This window comes from Laccaria bicolor, genomic scaffold (assembly GCF_000143565.1).
Source record: "Laccaria bicolor S238N-H82 LACBIscaffold_13 genomic scaffold, whole genome shotgun sequence".
In the NCBI taxonomy this organism is placed as follows: Eukaryota; Fungi; Basidiomycota; class Agaricomycetes; order Agaricales; family Hydnangiaceae; genus Laccaria; species Laccaria bicolor.
In genome coordinates, this window is record NW_001889884.1 from 1,085,047 (window position 1) to 1,102,813 (window position 17,767).

General features: G+C 47.3%; 6 protein-coding genes across 6 annotated transcripts; all 6 read left to right on the plus strand.

The window, feature by feature from the left end:
* Positions 1-323: 323 nt before the first annotated feature.
* LACBIDRAFT_294513 (uncharacterized protein) lies at positions 324-2,946 on the plus strand (the record flags this gene model as incomplete). The annotated part of the gene is made up of 13 exons (XM_001881524.1): positions 324-458; positions 529-578; positions 612-734; positions 787-1,074; positions 1,127-1,249; positions 1,334-1,352; positions 1,493-1,509; positions 1,634-1,654; positions 1,925-2,144; positions 2,237-2,398; positions 2,449-2,529; positions 2,585-2,803; positions 2,863-2,946. The coding sequence occupies 13 exons, from the start codon at positions 324-326 to the stop codon at positions 2,944-2,946; spliced, it is 1,542 nt and encodes a 513-aa protein (XP_001881559.1).
* Positions 2,947-3,485: 539 nt separating this feature from the next.
* LACBIDRAFT_327748 (uncharacterized protein) lies at positions 3,486-5,667 on the plus strand (the record flags this gene model as incomplete). Its single annotated transcript, XM_001881525.1, has 5 exons — positions 3,486-3,653; positions 3,715-4,278; positions 4,333-4,554; positions 5,097-5,272; positions 5,478-5,667. 5 exons carry the CDS (start codon positions 3,486-3,488, stop codon positions 5,665-5,667), a joined length of 1,320 nt encoding a protein of 439 aa, XP_001881560.1.
* Positions 5,668-7,494: 1,827 nt separating this feature from the next.
* LACBIDRAFT_298314 (uncharacterized protein) lies at positions 7,495-8,396 on the plus strand (the record flags this gene model as incomplete). Its single annotated transcript, XM_001881526.1, has 3 exons — positions 7,495-7,650; positions 7,704-7,891; positions 7,943-8,396. 3 exons carry the CDS (start codon positions 7,495-7,497, stop codon positions 8,394-8,396), a joined length of 798 nt encoding a protein of 265 aa, XP_001881561.1.
* A 5,780-nt stretch (positions 8,397-14,176) lies between these two features.
* On the plus strand, positions 14,177-15,024 carry LACBIDRAFT_327751 (uncharacterized protein; the record flags this gene model as incomplete). Its single annotated transcript, XM_001881527.1, has 4 exons — positions 14,177-14,181; positions 14,370-14,655; positions 14,704-14,808; positions 15,004-15,024. The coding sequence occupies 4 exons, from the start codon at positions 14,177-14,179 to the stop codon at positions 15,022-15,024; spliced, it is 417 nt and encodes a 138-aa protein (XP_001881562.1).
* Positions 15,025-15,317: 293 nt separating this feature from the next.
* LACBIDRAFT_327752 (uncharacterized protein) lies at positions 15,318-15,812 on the plus strand (the record flags this gene model as incomplete). The annotated part of the gene is made up of 2 exons (XM_001881528.1): positions 15,318-15,663; positions 15,766-15,812. The coding sequence occupies 2 exons, from the start codon at positions 15,318-15,320 to the stop codon at positions 15,810-15,812; spliced, it is 393 nt and encodes a 130-aa protein (XP_001881563.1).
* Positions 15,813-17,014: 1,202 nt separating this feature from the next.
* LACBIDRAFT_327753 (uncharacterized protein) lies at positions 17,015-17,721 on the plus strand (the record flags this gene model as incomplete). Its single annotated transcript, XM_001881529.1, has 3 exons — positions 17,015-17,104; positions 17,139-17,353; positions 17,376-17,721. 3 exons carry the CDS (start codon positions 17,015-17,017, stop codon positions 17,719-17,721), a joined length of 651 nt encoding a protein of 216 aa, XP_001881564.1.
* Positions 17,722-17,767: the final 46 nt, after the last annotated feature.

Consider the following 17,767-nt stretch of genomic DNA (forward strand, 5'->3'; position numbering starts at 1 on the left):
AACCAAATTATGGAGCACGACGATCCTCGTTAGAGTGGTCTCAGCTCAGAGATACTCATTGCAAGGAAAGAAAAGTGGTAAAGGTTGTACTTGGTTTCGGTGCGGCTCATATCGTTTGCATCAGTAGTTACCATTGTGGTGTAGAATTCGGGGATTTGCTCAAGTCGAGCACAAATTGCTCCCGAAGTTTGCCGCGTGTCAATCGGTTTTCAATTTACGTCGTCACATAGTATGTAATAGACTAGTTTACTGTTCAGTTGCCTCGTGTCTCCTCCTTCGTTTCTTTCACCACCATCCTCCACATCGAAATCCGCTGACCCACCATGAGCGCGGCCGCCCCTTCTGTAGAAGCTCTTCTAAACGTTTCTGTTGATTCTCTCGCCAAACACGTTGGAGTCGTCGATGATGGGCGGGGCGAAGTACCTGACTCCACGAGGAGCAAGCTTTTAAAGATGCAGGTGAGTAACACTGAACCAGTTTACCGTGTAAAAACGCGTGAATGACGCGTCGCATTGTCGTAATTTGTAGCTTGGGATCTTGCAACGTCAACCACGCACGCAGCAGACTCCCATCCATCAGTGAGCTCAAAGTTAATCTTGTTCCAATTTAAGATCCCAAGCACCTTCGGAAAGTGAATTCGCAGCGAAGTATCTGCCCGATCTGGTACAGCTCTTTCGATCCAACTCTGGTGTCCTCAGTGCGCCCACGACACTCTTGAATGTCATCTCCTACACGTATGTTGTTCTACGCTCTCCCGCTGGTTTGAAAACGTGAGACAATTACTAGGCCATACTTCGTTCGCTTCCTGCGTTATCCTGCCGGGCAAGGCATAGCTGTTCTCCAAACCAAACGCACTGCCGAGTCCGCAGCTGAGATCGATAACATGAACGCCGACGATGTTGCTGAGATCACCCAATTCCTCTCGACGATCCTCCTTCTCCAACCTACCCCAGAAGTTGACGAAGCGGACAAGAAAATACTGGTAAAAAAATTGCGGCAATGGGCGCCAAAGTTTCCGGGTCGCCTGGCGTCGAATACCTGCGAAAGATGTCTAGCCCTGTTAACCAACGACCCGTAAGTTCTTTGGTTTTTTTCTTCTTGACTCCACCACGACGTATTTCAATAGGAGGACGCGTCTGATGATGCAAGGCACGAAGCAGATTTTGGAGCGTAGTTTAGTTCAATGCGGAGGCGGACATTGTACCCAGACCGTTCAGAACAATGGTGCGGACCTTTTGCAATGTGCAAGGTAAGTGACACGGTTGTGCGGGTTTCTCAGGCCGTACTTCATTTGTGATCGAGTTATGCTAACCTCTTGATTGTGCCTTTTCAGATGCAAGTCTGCGGTCTATGTGAGTTCTCCCGAACGACAATGCCTTAGCTTGGAGCTGACCACGCGCCTTCTATAGTGCGGTGCAGCCCACCAAAAGGCCGCCTGGAAAGAACATAAATCTCTATGCTTTCCTTCTTCATTCTAATTTGAATTGTCTAGTCATCGAATCGTATTCAGTACGTTAAGCACCCACTCGAACTATGAATGGTACCCACCTCCCAGTTTTCAGAGTGCCTTAAATAATAAAATTTGCTTCGAAGGATCGAAATCGTGGGTCGTGTGCAAGAATTCTCTTTCCAGGGTGGCGAAATGCGTCCGTCCGTGAGTCGGGAGGAATCACATTCTTCTTTACGACGTTGAAACGTGTTGGAAACGTGAACGATTTTTGTTTTCGTGAGTTTGGATCACTCTTTCTCTCGTAAATCCTTGGCCGTTTCTACAAACCAGGGTTAAGTGTGCAACGAGTCCCATTCTCAACGCCGGAATTGAGACCCGCGTCATATTTTGCCAGTTCAATGACGGAGGTTTCCGTTCCGGCGGCAGAGGTCTCAGAGATAGGTCTAGACAATGATCATGATGCTGACTCATCAGGGGAATTGCTGCCCGCTGTGAAAATGGACCGGAATTGGACAGACGACGGTGGAAAGTCCAGAAACATGGACAGCTCATAGATTTGGAAACGACCTTATCCACCCGTACCCTCCTTTTTCCAGTTCCCCCAGTTCTCAGCGATTTTAGACCGCCGAGATCCTTTACCGAGCTCTCAGAGCGACTCGTCCCCGACAGACTTGCCATGGCTACCACCGATGACGTGGGTTATCTAGAGCCACTTGAAAAGGTGACGGCTTTAATTTACTTTTGCTAGACCCTGCCAATTAATCTGACGTTGCGCGCCCCTTGTAGATCTTTCAGCAGGTAGAGGAAGAGAGCGAACGACGCGCTCAAGAGGAGGTCGAAACTCAAAAATTGACACAAGAAGCGCTACGGCAGGTGGATACGGATGCCACCATAAAACAGGTAAAAAGGCGGCGGAGAGGGAGCGTGTCGATATCGCGAATAGGACAGGTGAGGGTCGTTGTTGGCGCTGAGAATGTTATTGACATGTTCGTGACTAGTTGGTTGAAGAGTCTTTGCCCTCACCAAACCGATTGACGAAGATCTCCTCCAATTCACCCTTTTACCAAGCGCAGATAGATGTTAGTCAAGTCTCCCTGTGTCTTGCGTGTTTCCAGTGTGCTGATACGAGTTCAGAATGCCAGCGACAACTCAATCGCGTCTGGCGCCTCCGCCTTCTCTGACGATAACGCGCATGCAGAAGACCAAACCCATGTCACACAGATGCATCGAATAGCGGGTAAAGAGAGTCTCACCAAGATGATTCCCCGGAAGCTGAGTCGCGCACGCTCAGAAGTGATACCTGGCACGGCCGACGGGGGTGTGGTCATCGGGGTATTAGTTCAAGAGGCTACTGTGCATTCCATCCTCACCGACGAGGATGAGCAGGAGCCTAACACGACGAGTCGTGTCAGTGTCCATGCGCCAGGGAGTATTCGGCACCAGACATCGCGAATGACGATATCCGGTCCGACACCAGTGACAAGCACTTGGGTTGAGAGAGCCAAGGGATTCACGCAAAAGTTTCGCCGGAAAAAAGCAACGAGCGCACCCCCCGCTCGCCTCGCAACTTGATGATACGAGTAGGGCAAGATCGCAGGTTCTCTTCTCTTACTTCGAGTCATCGATATGGTCTTGGTTGGCAGTTTGGCTATCCCACTGTAATTTCCTTTCCCCTCGGTTTTATAGTGGACATTTTTGGATCGAGTGTGGTTTCATTTAAAGATTTTGTGTGTCCCCGGTACTTCTCCAAACGATCAGTGTCCTGCCAGGGGCGTGCTCGATTCTTGATGAGCTCGTAAAATTACTAAATCAGAGTTGCGAGGCAGCACGTGCCAAGGACATGATAACGGCGTATGTACAAAACAGGACTAAACTCCCTCCACGATGTCAAGTTTTTCGGGACAATTGCCGTTTGACACTATGACCTACAAAAAGGGTCATACTCCCTGTCCCAATATAAGTCAGCCGCTCAAGCAATTCTGCCCTGCCTTCCCCCCCAGCGCCACTCTCCTTGCAGCGGAGTCGGAAGGGCACCATGGTTAGTTCTACCCACCTTCAAACGCCCGAATATTGGCTTCCAGAAGACATTGTACGCTTTTCGGGTGCGCGCCTATCGATGGGCTTCAGCCATGCTACGATGAGCAGGAGCAGCAGCAGCAGAAGTAACGGTGGCCACCGGAGACAACAACCAGCACCAACGACGGTAAGCATCTATCTGTTCACGGGGGTATGCCTCATGGTCACCGGCGCTAACTTTACACCAGCTGCGACATAAGCCCAGCTCATCAACCCTAGACAGTGATCCTTGCTCCGCTGAGATTTTATCGTGGTCAGCACTTATCAACGCCCAAATGTATTCCCCTTGCATCCAATCCGTGCCCACCGACATCTCCCGGCCCGTGGTAAACGGGGAAGACGCGGCCTCGCTACTCTCGATGTGTTTTGATCCCACAACTCTGGACATGGGTTTCGATTACACATGTCTAGACGGGCTCGACGACATGCTTCTTCGTAGTCCTATAGAAGCCTTTACTGAGGCTTGCTGGGAAGATGCGGTTCGGGTCTCCACGCACCCTGACCGCACTTCCACTCCAACTCCGTCATGGAGTCTCGACTCCTCCATTAAATTCAAGACGAAAGACGTACGCGAATCGCGGACTCCAACACCAGTCGACATTACCTTCAACTCGTCTGACGAGTCTGATGAATCTGACTCGGACGAGTGTAAGACGTGCCATGAGGATGACGAAGCGGCCCTGTCTTTCAGAGCCCCTCCCATGGACAAAACGAACAATCACCACCATCATCAACATCATCACCCAGCAGTTGTGCGTCTTTTCCCCATTAGCCCCGTGCCTGTCGGGTTGACGAATATCCTGCAGGATGAGGGCAAGAGCCTGATGTTCGATGATCCCACCGATCAACTTGCATTGTTAGGGTTGGAGCTCGATGCGTCTGCGCGAGCTCGGCACTTTCACGTTACTGACCCGAATCAAAGTGTCGGGTACTTTCCCATGCCTGTGAAGCAGAAAAAGCCATTGTTAAGCACGGGCAGAATTGCAGCGTTCTGGGGGGGCTTCCCGAAACCGGCGCGGATGGTGGTGGTGAAGTCCTCGCCGTGATTATTCCTTTCCTCTGGTTGGTTTTTTCTTTCTTTTTGATCCTCCCCAAACAGCTCATCTTGAATTTGATCAGATTTTTGTTATCTGTACTCACGCCCTACATTCTCTTCGGCTGCACGTTATTCCACGCCCTTACTTCCTCCTCTTTCCGGAACGACATCTTGTATACCACCCATCACTCACGATTGAGCGACGATTGTACCAAAATTCACATCATCTCCACCGCCACACACTCATTTTTTTTCTCTCCTCTTATCTCGGTTCTCACACTAAAATCGCACACTCCCCTTATTGCTTATTTTATCTCCCCCACCATGTACTTCTTGGATCCGGACCAACCTTGCTTGGCGCGATGGATGGAGGGGACGACGATGCGGTATCTTCAATGTTACTCTAGTACATAATACCGCCACTTATTGTTGTAACAGAGATGTATGCTCCTCTCCTTATCGTGCATGCGATGGTTATGTATTCCCATTCCGTATACCGCCCGTCCGCCCTTCGCCCAGGTTTAAATTAAAAAGGGTTTGGGCGTCTCTCTTACAATTCCGGTTGTGCGCGTGGCCGGTTGGGAGGCACATCCAGGGGAGATGCAGGCCGATGAAGGTTTGACGGCAACCGTGGAAGAAAACAAGCCATTCCGCAGATCAGGCTCACTCAAGCGTCAGGATGTTGCCCTTGTCAATTGTCAAGGTGGGTTGTGCGCGTGACCTCGAATTCGATGGGTCTGAAAGTCCTACTGTCGATCGTGTTCCGTTGATCGGAGCCCCAGGAAATTCTACGCGCAATCGTATGCCCTGGGGTACGAATACAACGGTCTCCTTTATTATTTGTGGGCTCAGTTATGGGTGTCGGCCGACAAATTCAAATCATTCTATCAATGGGTCCTATTTTTCGTTATCCAGGAACTCAAAATACGTGCCCCATTCCAAAAATGTCTGGTACATGCCTTCGACCTTGTTCTTGATTCACTCGTTGTTCAGGGATACATGGGTCAAAAGTTGTGCAAAATTTGACATGGTGTACGATGGACCTGAACTCCGAGCTAGTATCTCTGTTGGTGGTCAAGGCAGTTTGATGAAAACTGTCTTTTGAGTGGATAGCCGGCGGAAGGTACAGCCGCTTTTCAATTGCAGCCATTAGCGCTAAAAATCTCAATTGAGGAGAGGTCCGATAGGAGGACCCCCGAAAATCCTGCTAAATGGTAGATACCGATCCGGACAGAATTTTTCAAAATGAGGCGCTAGGATAGATACAAACCGGACAGGTTTTCGAAAAAATCAGCAAAATGCTAGATACAGAATCCGGACAGGCTTGCGAGAAGAATCAGAGGCTAGATACTAACCGGACAACTATGGTCGCGTAGCTCAACGGAAAAAAAGTATGTACTTTACGAAGCCTGACGTGTGGTCTGCGGTTCGAACCTTTTGCCGCACAAAAAAATTTGGCCCTGACTTGGGCTAGATACGCAGTTCGGACAACTTTTCGAAATTTTGGTCTAGGCTAGATAAAATCCGGACAGACTTCGCCAAAATTGGTACGGACAAGAATCTGGAAATCGGCAATTTCAGTATCTATCATTTAGCAGGATTTTCGGGGGTCCTCCGATAGGTCGCACTAGGACTGTGAACTTAGCCTCAATCATGAATAAATTACAGCATACAGTACTTAATGAGCGCTGAGCAGTGTATGCATGCATCGCCGGTGATGTCCGTGAAGCAAAAAAACATTGATATTGAGATCCGAAAAAATTCTCATTCAAGATAAGGAGAAAAAGAAATTTTATCCAGACTGTAAGGACCTCCCTGCTGCGTTCTTTTCTCTCGTGAAGACAGCATGACCCAATTTGGGTTGCGAACAAATAAAGTTCGGTGGTAAACCACACCAAACCAAACAAACGCGTCCTAAAAACCAAACAAACGCGTCCTGAACCAAAACAGTCACGATTCCTCGTCCAGCATAACCACTGCAGCGCGCCTACGGGCGCAAAGCTCGCTACGGCGATTATGTATTGACCAATTCAAATAATATTTGCGTTATCGACTCACCCGCCACAATTGTTTGCGGCAGTTGGTCATTTATGTGACCGTCTAATGGCTGCGAGGAGCATATTATATTGGAGAAGGAAATGATCTGTTTAATATTAGCTGGCATGGCTGCTCCTCGCAGCCAATGCAATTTGAAGTTTGAACACTTCGAGTCCATACGAGCAACATACGAGTCACTTAGAGGGCGCCAAACATGGCTAAACTTACCCACGCAAGAGCTTTGGTGGCTCGTAGGGTAAAACCCGCTACTCACGTAGCGAGCATTGGGAAGTCTGGCTTAGGTGAAGAAAATCACGACTTCGGACTTCTTCAAAAAATAACCGCCCGAAAATCAATATCATTGCCACCATCAATTAGTACGACGTCGGCACCGGGCACGTTGAACCAACACATCTCAAGGCTTCTGATCAAGGTGTGCTTGTGACTTTTTATTCTCGTATTTCCATGTCTTATCTAATACCCTGCCCGACCGAGATGATCCCCACCCATACCCCACATGTTACCCAGTACTCATCTTCCTTGCAAACGAACTCTTTATGCAAGGTTCTCGACGATATGGCTACGGGAAAAGAGATAAATAATTTGTACGGGTTTATCGAGGCTCCTGTAAGGGCTTGGGCTTGAATCTCACGAGGTAGCGTCGCGGGTTCTCTGTTATCATCAATCATTCACTTAATGCTCCCTATTGCATGATCGCCGTTTTCTTGAGAAGGTATAATGACCAAAAGACCTGCAACTTCCATGCGTGGTTTTGATCCCGGCCTATGCAACGAGTTCTGTTATCATAAAGGCGCTTATCGATTCATGAAGTCTGATCCTCCACGAGGCATCCAGCAGGCAACAGGTTGTGAGAAACATCTTTTGCTTTGCGACTATGGAGTTCTCCTCGACGAATGCAGAAGATCCGTTCTTTTCAGCTGATTTCACTGGCCCGCTAGACCCCCCGCCGGGACACAGTGTTGATAACGTTGAGAGAGAAGATGTGGTGGTACGAGATGAGGACTTCTATCATGACTACGTGATTTTCTTGGTGTGTGCACTCTCGAGCTATTCGTTCTTGCGCGCCAATTCTGTGACAAACAGGTAGAAGGATCTCTTTTCAAGGTTCCGCGGTTGCATTTCATTCAGGAGTCCGAAATCCTCCGAGAAATGTTTTTGTTCCCTCCACCCGAATCTTCAGTCGTAGATGGGCTGACGGACGAGCAACCGTTGTGCTTGGATCACATCCTCAAGGAGGATTTCCGCCAACTTTTAAAAGTGTTTTATCCTCGGTGAGTCAGGGAATGCGGAATTACCCCATTTTTTTAATCTTAGGCAAACAGAAATTTTCGTCGGGAACTAGATTTAAATTTGGAGGAATGGACGTCAGTCCTCAAGTTATCTGATATGTGGGACATGGACAATGTTCGGGAATTGAGCATCTCAAATCTGACACCGCTCCTGGAGTGCAAACCTGCTCACCAGATTGCACTTGCTCGTAGATTTCATGTTGACGAGTGGCTTCTGCCAGCGTTCAAGGGCCTAGTGTATAGGGACAAGCCTGTGGATGAGTTGGACATGGACGAGCTGGGGGCGAGAACTGCTTTGAAAGTCGCAGCGATCAGAGAAGAATTTTTGCGCCTCACTACGACCACCTACCGTAACGGATACGGCAATCAGACAACCTCGCAATGGAACCTTGAATCTGGGCGGGGCGAGATTCCTTGGGGAAGTTCTGAAGACAGTTTAACAGATCGACTTAGGGAGAAGTTTGGCGAAACCTTCAATCAACTGTAGGAGAAAGGGGTAGCGAAATGGTGAGCGGATAGCTTGAGCAGGGTGACGCTTGTCGGCGGTGTACAATCAAGTCAACTGGCATGTGACAAAACTCTAACACTCTCATTGTATTGTTTGATAGTAAATGCAATTTCATCGTTGCATTTCCGAAGTTATTCTCGGAAGATGGATAATATCTCCATTTCCTGAAAAGCCAGACATTAGAATTTCTCTAGCGCTGCGAGCCTACTTCAGACCTACAACTATGTTCAGTCCCTATTTTTTGCACACTGCATAAGCAGCGTGGCCTGTATCGCTTCTATCGATACAGATAAGCGCTCTTGCTTGCTTCTGTCGGACCACTGCCCCCGACCTCAGCCCCCGCATCCAAGAGGAAATAAATTCAAGAAAAAGAAGTAAGAGGCGTCAGGCGAAATGAACTTGACTCGCGGTTTTGTGGGTACACGGTGCCGGTGATTTATCGCAGTCTCGACCAAATCTCGATGGAAAAAGGGTGTGGGATGTACTAGAGTCTAGAAATATGCAAGTCAGTTTTGACCCCAAATCGTTATCGATTGGCACTAAGTAGTGTCCGGGAACAAATTCAAAAGTTAAAACAGACCACCTCCACTCATGTCAGACCCACAACACTTGAACGACGGTCTCTCTGCAAGGCACCCAAACTACTTCCTGGACATGGTCGTTTTTGCGGTGGGTTGATGTCTACGTTTTGCATCACCCTTGCGTCAACTGTATTTTACACTATTTTCAGGTGGAAGGGTACCTCTTTAAAGTTCCAAAATACCATTTCTTAAACAAACGTGACTTTCCGGTGAATCTAGGCCAACACCAGCAAGGAGCTGATGTGGAGGGAAATGATGAAACAAACCCCATCGTCCTCACAGGAGTAACAAAAGTCGACTTTCAGAATCTTATGAAGATCATGTATCCCTTGTAAGCCTTATGCTTCTACCGGCACTGACTGCAATGTTATTCTTCACCTTCATTGTAGAAAAATTTGCGATACACAAAGCTTGTCGTATGATGAATGGGTTTCAGTCTTGAAGCTGTCTACAAAATGGCGATTTGTTGAGTGTAGACAGCTGGCAATCGCAGAATTAAGCGCTTTGTGTGGTGACTCTCCCACCACAAAAATTCTGCTGGGAAGAGAATACCGGGTTTCGAGATGGCTGGTGTCCGGATACGAGCAGCTCGCCAGACGATCTCAGATGATCTCTCACGACGAAGCCAAGCTCATCGACTATACCACAGCTTTCTCTGTCTGCATCGTGAGAGAAGAAATCAGCTCTTCCTCTTTGAATTGTGTGGAGGCCATCCGTCGCGAGTTCGAAAAGGAGCTCACAGATATAGAGGCAGATGAACGTGGTTATGGGTCGGCGGATTGGTGGTGACCTCCACGCTGTCGCGTGTTGATCAGGTGAAGAAAGATGGACATTCGTTCTCTGAAATTTGTGACCCAGGCAGTTTTACCACAATAAGAAAATCGCATTTCTAACAGTGCTAGCCGCAAAGTGGACAAGGAGTCTAGACATTGGCGATTCCTGAGCCGGTTCATCGGTTTTTTCTACCGCCAAGAAAAGGCGTGGGCTTCTTGGTGGCATCTGTCCTACGTGTCAGTGAGTGTGAGCACATCGCCAGAAAGGAAGGAAAAAAAAGTTATAATCACGGAACATAACTTACTATTGCGGTATATTACAAAAATTCTTCTCTGTGAGAAAGAAAAGGGATGGATTGGGGATGGACGTTAGCATGATCTTGTCAATGCGATTCGGGTTTCAGCCAACTCACAGCATCACTGACGGTCTTTTTCAAACAATCAGCAAAGGACGCGAATGTCACGGTGGCTGCCAGACTCACGGATGTCTGTAGCACCACTTTGAAACCACTGCCAGCCTGAGGTGGATCGGCTGTCTACGTTTCCCCAGCGCATCCTCTTCTAGAGCATCGGGTCTTCACTGACCGCTCCAACACCTCCTTCTGGTCACAGGACAAACTGGCGATCATTGATCACCTCCTGCCTTTGGCCAATGGGTCCAGGGCAAAAATAAAGCCAGTGGGTCACCTAGTCATTTGAGGAGTCCATCGCTGTTAACTTCCAATTATCAGCTATCGTAAACCCCAGTATTGGTCGAAGGGGAGTTACCTTCAAGTGGCATGGGTTCAAGGTCAGAGTGGCGAAATTGCGACGTATGTATGAGCATAGCTTAAAATAAAGGTGCAGCACGTGCCGGCTTCTTCTCATTGTATACCGCCGTTACGCGTCACACAGATTCCAAAAGAAACTTGAAAGAAACCCAAAGACCGACGAGAGCAAGATGGTGGCAGACACCTCATGCCCCGGCCCTCTCAGTTCGCCATCGGAAAACTGAAGTCTTTTAAGCTTGTACAGCTGTGGTATTATGCGCCGAAGCACAGGATGCGAGCAGAGCCCAGTCCGACGACTCGGACGCGTACGGTCTGACCAAGATAGACGACCTCGTCGCACTCAAGCCAGTCACTTCGTTCAAGGCTCTCAAGAATGTTGTCCCAGACGCTGACCTCACCTGGAGGCAGATGAACTTTGGCAAGAACACTATACTCTGCTTCATGGGCCTTTGCGACTGGCTGAAGAAACACGTCGAGTCCTTTGCTCATTTTTACTTCAAAGTGAAATTCAACTCGATGCGCTCACGGCCAAACGGCGAGAGCGTTCTCATCACGTACCAGGCCAGAGTCAGAAGACAGTGGCACGACGACGTAGTGAGAGGTCAAGGCTTCAACATCGCGCCTATAAACCTGAAGCCCCTCAACACAGCCCCAGAGAAGGGATGGGATATGGTCAGGCTCGACGCGATCAAGAAGGTTAGTAGTTACTCCAGACCAACCCCACCTTCTCTAACCTTTCCTCCCCACCTCACCCAACCACTCTCTCGCTTTTCACCTGCCACATCGCTATGCCATGCCATACTGCCACATCGCTATGCCATGCCATACTGCCACCTCCTGGCCAACGCTTCACCATGCCATCCCAAACCATGCCCGCCTGCCATGCCACACCTATGTACACCTCTACCATGCTATGCCATACCCCATAAAACCCCTGCCATGCCACACCTACACCCTTGTCATGCCATACATGTGTCATGTCACATATTGCGTGCACTGATAGCCCCACTGGCTCGCCTTCGCTAATCATCCAATCGTGTACGATCGCTCCTTATTGTCTCTGGTACATTATACAGAAAGTTGATAATCAACATGGGCTACTAGATTTCGTTGTTGCATCTCCTGATACACCTCACTTTGTGGCAACACATAGTGAACCTCAAAGATAGACCTCAGCGGAGATTAACAGAATGTTACATCTAGCCAGGGCAGTCCCGAGGGTCCGCACCCATCCAAATCCTCTCCAAATCCCTCGACATATGTAACCCAGCATTGAGTTATTATTACTCCGTCTTTCGTGGGGGCTGTCGCGAAGGATTCGAAGAACTATCCTGGACAACTGATTGACTTCAAACCTTTACAGTGTCGTTACTTGTAAGGTTCCGGTCCACCAAATATTTCTTCAATGCTGATTTTGCAATTGCCATACATCTCTCAAAGGTCTCACGACTTAGACTTCGACAAAGCCACCGTATTAAGCAAGATCTAGATCCCAGAGAGATACAACACCCCGAGAATTTGGGCACGTTTCGTTATCTTTTCCCATCCGCAGTGAAACCGGATTGCCTTGTGGCAGCCTCATGTATGCGACGTAAACAAAAGTAAGGCGGAGTTGTCCATATCAAGTGCTCGTCTTAACCACAACAATGCAGCTCCTGACCAATGTCTGAACTCGCATCCGGATCGGTAGAGTCGACTTCAAAAGATGAATTATATTTTTTGCCAAGCGTTACTTTCTTAGTGAGCTTCTCATCGTTGTCAACTGATTTATCTCGATCTTAAACTGGCCCGGTCAGGTGGAAAATTGTCTTTTTCGAGTACCGAAATATCACTTCTCCAACGGTTCCGAGTTTTTTGCCAAAGAGTATGTATCTCCCTACAGGTGGTTCTGAGGAGTCTGAGGAACCCGTCGCTCTGCCGAGCGACATCACAAAAACTGACTTTCAAAATTTTCTTAAAATTCTGTACCCTCTGTGCGTCTCAATTCTTATTTCCGTATAGTTTCCTTGACCCATCACTGTAGCCAAATTTCTGCAATATTGTCACTCACAAGAGCTGAATGGATCTCCGTGCTCAAGCTATCGACCTTGTGGAAATTTGACGAGGTTCGACTGCTCATCAGGAAAACTACACTTCACTTGTTGGGCTTACATCGCTTGTGATCTCACTTGAATCACTTCGGCACTTGATGTTACAGCCACAACTTCCTTTCAAACTCGAAGTGAGTCCAAGTGGGGATTCAAGTCACTCACGTCAGTAAGTCGTAAGTGCCCGCGCTCACAAAAGCCATCGGGATGCTCAAACACGCTACTTAGAAATTATTCCTAAGTGCATTCGAAGTCCGACGACATGTGACAATGTTGAAATTTTCACCATCGGTTTTTCTTTTCAACGTTTATCATAACTGAGTGGTGTCCAACCTGCCCTCGCCAAATCCCAATGCAGTCTGTGCTTGCTCGCTCGCTCACCGACATGGAAAACGAACCGTAGTCATCACGCGCTCGACATTTGCTGGTGCAGGACTGAGTCCGCTGTCCAGCAGGACGTTTTGGGTGTGTCTTTCCTCCTCTTCGCTTTGTATTTTGATAGGGCAAGCTAACATGCATATCCTATCTTACAGACAAATGCAAAACATATTGACGGTCTCACAGAACACGATGACGAACCTTAGCCATCACACGCTCGACCTTCGCTAGTGCAGGATGGTTTTCTTGTACTTCTAGAGGGGAGGAAGTTGATGTTGGGATACAGCGGAGAATACGACAACCTTGGTCATCTGGTCTGTTCCCTGAGTGGTACCTACCACTTTTATGATAAAACCTGGGCATTTGCCTGCACAGTCTTTTCAATCCCCCCAAGTGAAATATGAAATGAAATGCCTAGGCTATTTCATTCTTGCTTTGCAGCTATTTCATTCCTACCCACCACATTTTTCATTTCTCCTTGGCAATGAAATGCATTTCATTCTTTTGCCTGTGCTTTTTCATAACTTTTTCATTCTTTGCCAACTTTATTTCTTTTCTTTTCATTCTTTGCCAGTATCATTTCATTCTTTTGCCTGCGCTTTTTCATAATTTTTTTTTCATTCTTTGCCAGTCCTATTTCATTCCATTGCCTGCACCTTTTCATAACTTATTATTTCATTGTTTGCCATGTTTAAGGTTAGGGTTGCACTTAAAAAAAATGAAACTCATTTCATTGCTTCTCTAAGCCTTTTCATAACTAGACACATTATTTGTTTGTAAATAATAAACATATGTATTCTCAAATTATTAGCTATAGTTTGACCTAATCAACCCCTGGCTTGTGATCTTTACATTTGTTTGTATTTGAGGCCATAATCTAACTTAATTGAGCAATAAACATGTAAATTGAGGCAACTAAAAGATCACATGTCTTATATTTTGATCCCATCATAACCAAACAAATACATAAGTTATGAAAAAGCACAGGCAAATGAATGAAATAAGACTGACAAAGAATGAAAAAAATTATGAAAAAGTGCAGGCAAAAGAATGAAATGATACTGGCAAAGAATGAAAAGAAAAGAAATAAAGTTGGCAAAGAATGAAAAAGTTATGAAAAAGCACAGGCAAAAGAATGAAATGCATTTCATTGCCAAGGAGAAATGAAAAATGTGGTGGGTAGGAATGAAATAGCTGCAAAGCAAGAATGAAATAGCCTAGGCATTTCATTTCATATTTCACTTGGGGGGATTGAAAAGACTGTGCAGGCAAATGCCCAGGTTTTATCATAAAAGTGGTAGGCACTAGTGGTTCCCTTCTCCCCTCCCCACCTGTCCCCTTTTCGCAACTTCACCCTACCCAGGTACCACCTCCTCGACTACGTCTACACCGCCTTCTGCCACCCTCATATGGAGATCCCCACCGAGCCAAAAACAATCTGGTTTGTTCCCTTCTTCTCCGCCTGTCCCCTCCTCATGACTTTACCCTACCCAGGTACCTCGACTACATCTACACCATCTTCCGCCATGCTCATATGGAGACTCCCACCGCCGTCTTCACCGTGCCCAGATTCCGAGCTCATTCGCATTAGATGGAGGTGGCGGCAATCCCATCGCCGTTTTCGCCGTGCCTACATATTCGACATTTGGGTATGTCTCCTTTTCCCTTCCCTTCCACGTGATCTTATTTTCATGCAGGCTGAGCGCGCGTTCAAGTTCTGGATCACGGGGGTTTCTACTGCCGGCATTCCGGATCGTAAGGAAGAAGCAAAATTCTCGGAGGACAACTGGGGCGCCAGCACCGTGGGCTACATCGATTCTATCAACAAATTGTCACGAAGACAATTCGCGCATCGAGGGGATAGGCATTGGCACTGTGAACGAGTGAAACAGGTCATTTTGGTTTCTCCATGAGCGAGACTGAAGGGTGGGATGTTGGGTTGTGGGATGTTTGGCTTTCTACGCATTTCAGAGGTTCCTTGAGCTGCTACATTGTAGGTAGACATTGGTACCATTTAATATACTCTTTTACCCTACTAAATATACCATTCTGTGTGAAATTGGGAACAGTTCGAGACTGCTATTTCGTCACTTGGTCACTTTTGAGATCAACTTGACATACAACTTACCCACTTGAGTCTTCACTTGCATCAAGAGGAATCACTTGGCCAAGGCAGCAACCTACTTAGCCAAGTGAGTTTCCTTTGGCCACTTGAGTTCACTTTTGTCACTTGGCCACTTGTCAAAGTGACCTAAGTGACATAAGTGGACGTGTAGTTTTCCTGATGCTTGCAATATCACAATTAAACGATATGAACTCCCTAGATGCTGCCGAGCGCGTCAATCTGGGCAAACGTTACATTATTGCTGCCTGGGTCGTCAGTGGCCTTCAACACTTGATCACACAACATGAATCCATACATTCTGCTCGTACAGCAGAGGAAATCGGTGGTGATACAGCCGTGCGTTTGTGCCGTCTTCGTGAGGACTATCGTCAGTCGCGATTGGCGGTGCCCCTCATTTCGGCTATGGGGCAAGTCTGCCCGGAGGAGTTGAGAGCTTTGGGGTTGGGAGATGATTTTCTTGAGCCACCTCCCCGGCTGTCGGATGTGAAATTTGACTGTCCTCCCCCGTCTGATGGTCCAGATGGCAAAATGCGTAAGTCTTTGAAGAAGAAGAAAAAGGGGAGAAATAAGATGGGTAATGGGTACTTGGACGCAAATTGGGAGAGTTGACTTTATAATTACATCTTGTATCAAGGATTTCGAGGATGGCGAATTAGGCTTTCATCTTTCGTTCTTTTGTAAAGCTTCCACTATGATCCTGAGATCTTAAGCCCCCAAGTTCTTCCCAGAATAAAATTCTTTTTTCAGCACAGGGTTTTCGGTTTTAAAATAAATGAATACTCAGCTTTCACCTCATGTTCGTCCTCGTGGTGAAAGTGTCATTGTGAATAAGGTCAACGATCTTCTTGGACTAAACCATCCCAGGCCCTCAGTCCATGCCTTCCATTAAACATCCTGACTATTTTCTTGATACGATAATTTTTTCCGTATGTGGCGATGGTTTACTTTACTATAGTGGTGCGATGAAGATTATCATTGTTGTGTGGCAGGTTGAAGGATGCCTCTTCAAAGTACCAAAATATCACTTCGTCAGAAGTGCTGCAATATTCCCTGTCAGCTTGGACCAGCCCCAGGAGGAGGTCTTGAATGCCGAAGGGTATAGTGAAGAGAGTCCAATATTCCTCCCAGGCATGACGAAGGTTGACTTTGAGAATTTGATGAAGATTTTGTACCCCTTGTGAGTTAATGTTTTTTTTATTCGATCTCGGATCCGTCCTCGAGTTTGACCAATGACCACCATCAGAAAAATTGCGCGCAGTCAGACTTTGTCATGCACCGAATGGGTCTTTGTTTTGGACCTTTCTACCAGATGGTACTTTGTGGAATTCAGGAGGCTGGCCACAGCAAAGATAATGACCATATGCGACGACGTCGTTGAGAAAATTCGGTTGGGAAAAAAATACAGGGTTTTTAGCTGGTTGCTCTCCGGATACGAGCAACTTGCCAGACGTACCGAGAAGATCTCAGGCTCTGACGATGAAGCAAAAATCATTGGCTATCTTACAACCATATTTATCTATGGTGTGAGGGAAAAGGCCTACGGACGCCCTGATTATTCTCCGCTCGATTATGAAAAGACCATTCGGACGACTTTCGCGCAGGAGCTTGCAGATGTGGAGGCAGATGAACGGGGTTATGGGGCATCATGACGGGAACAGCAGTGAATTCATGTTGCAGAGATATCTCGTACGCTTAGGCAAGAATATATTTTGACAATCCCTAAAGATGCTATTGCAAGGGTTCAAATTCGTCCGGACGGAACTTCGACGGCAACCACCGCCTCAGATTGGCCTCAGAGGACTTCAAAGTATTAACCGCAGCGTGAGAGTCGCACTAGCGTTCCAAATGCCGCACTTACTGCACTTGCTGTGGACACCACCACAATGTCTACTACGTCGACGCATGATGCACCAGAAACATTGCCGACTATCTCGAAAGACAAAATGTATTATTTGGAGCATGTCGTGTTTCAGGTGATTTTTTGGTCTCTTTTAATGTACTAAGGAGATAATCGAAGGTGGAATTTCTTCCAAGGTGGAAGACAGCCTCTTCAAAGTTCCAAGGCATCACTTCTCTGAAAATTCGGCCGTTTTCGCAACGACTTTCACCTTACCCCCTGGAAATGATAAGCCGGTAGAGGGTTGTAACGAGAACTACCCGTTTAAATTGCAAGGAGTCAAGAAAGCCGACTTCCAGGCCCTCTTGAAGGTCTTGTACCCATTGTGAGTCTCCAGTCGATCGTAGCTTACAAGGCTTAACCGTAGGCCACGACGATGCCAATAGACAAATTCCTTTCTCCTATTTCAACATTTCATTCGATGAATGGGTGTCGATTCTTGGATTGGCTACCATGTGGGAATTCAGTGTTTTGCGAAAACTGGCGATCAAGGAGATGGCTGCAAAGGGCATGGATCCAGTTAGTAAGGTCATGCTCGGCCAGAGATACGGGATTTCGGATTGGTTTAGGTCGGGGTGCTTGAACTTGGCAACCAGAGCTATGCCAATTACGCTGGACGAGGCGGAGAAGATTGGGTTGGTTACGGCGATCCGTCTATATCAAATTCGAGATGGAGCGGTCAGCCAACTGTAAGGCTGTATTAGATAATACAGCTGTCTACACTACCTTATATATGCAC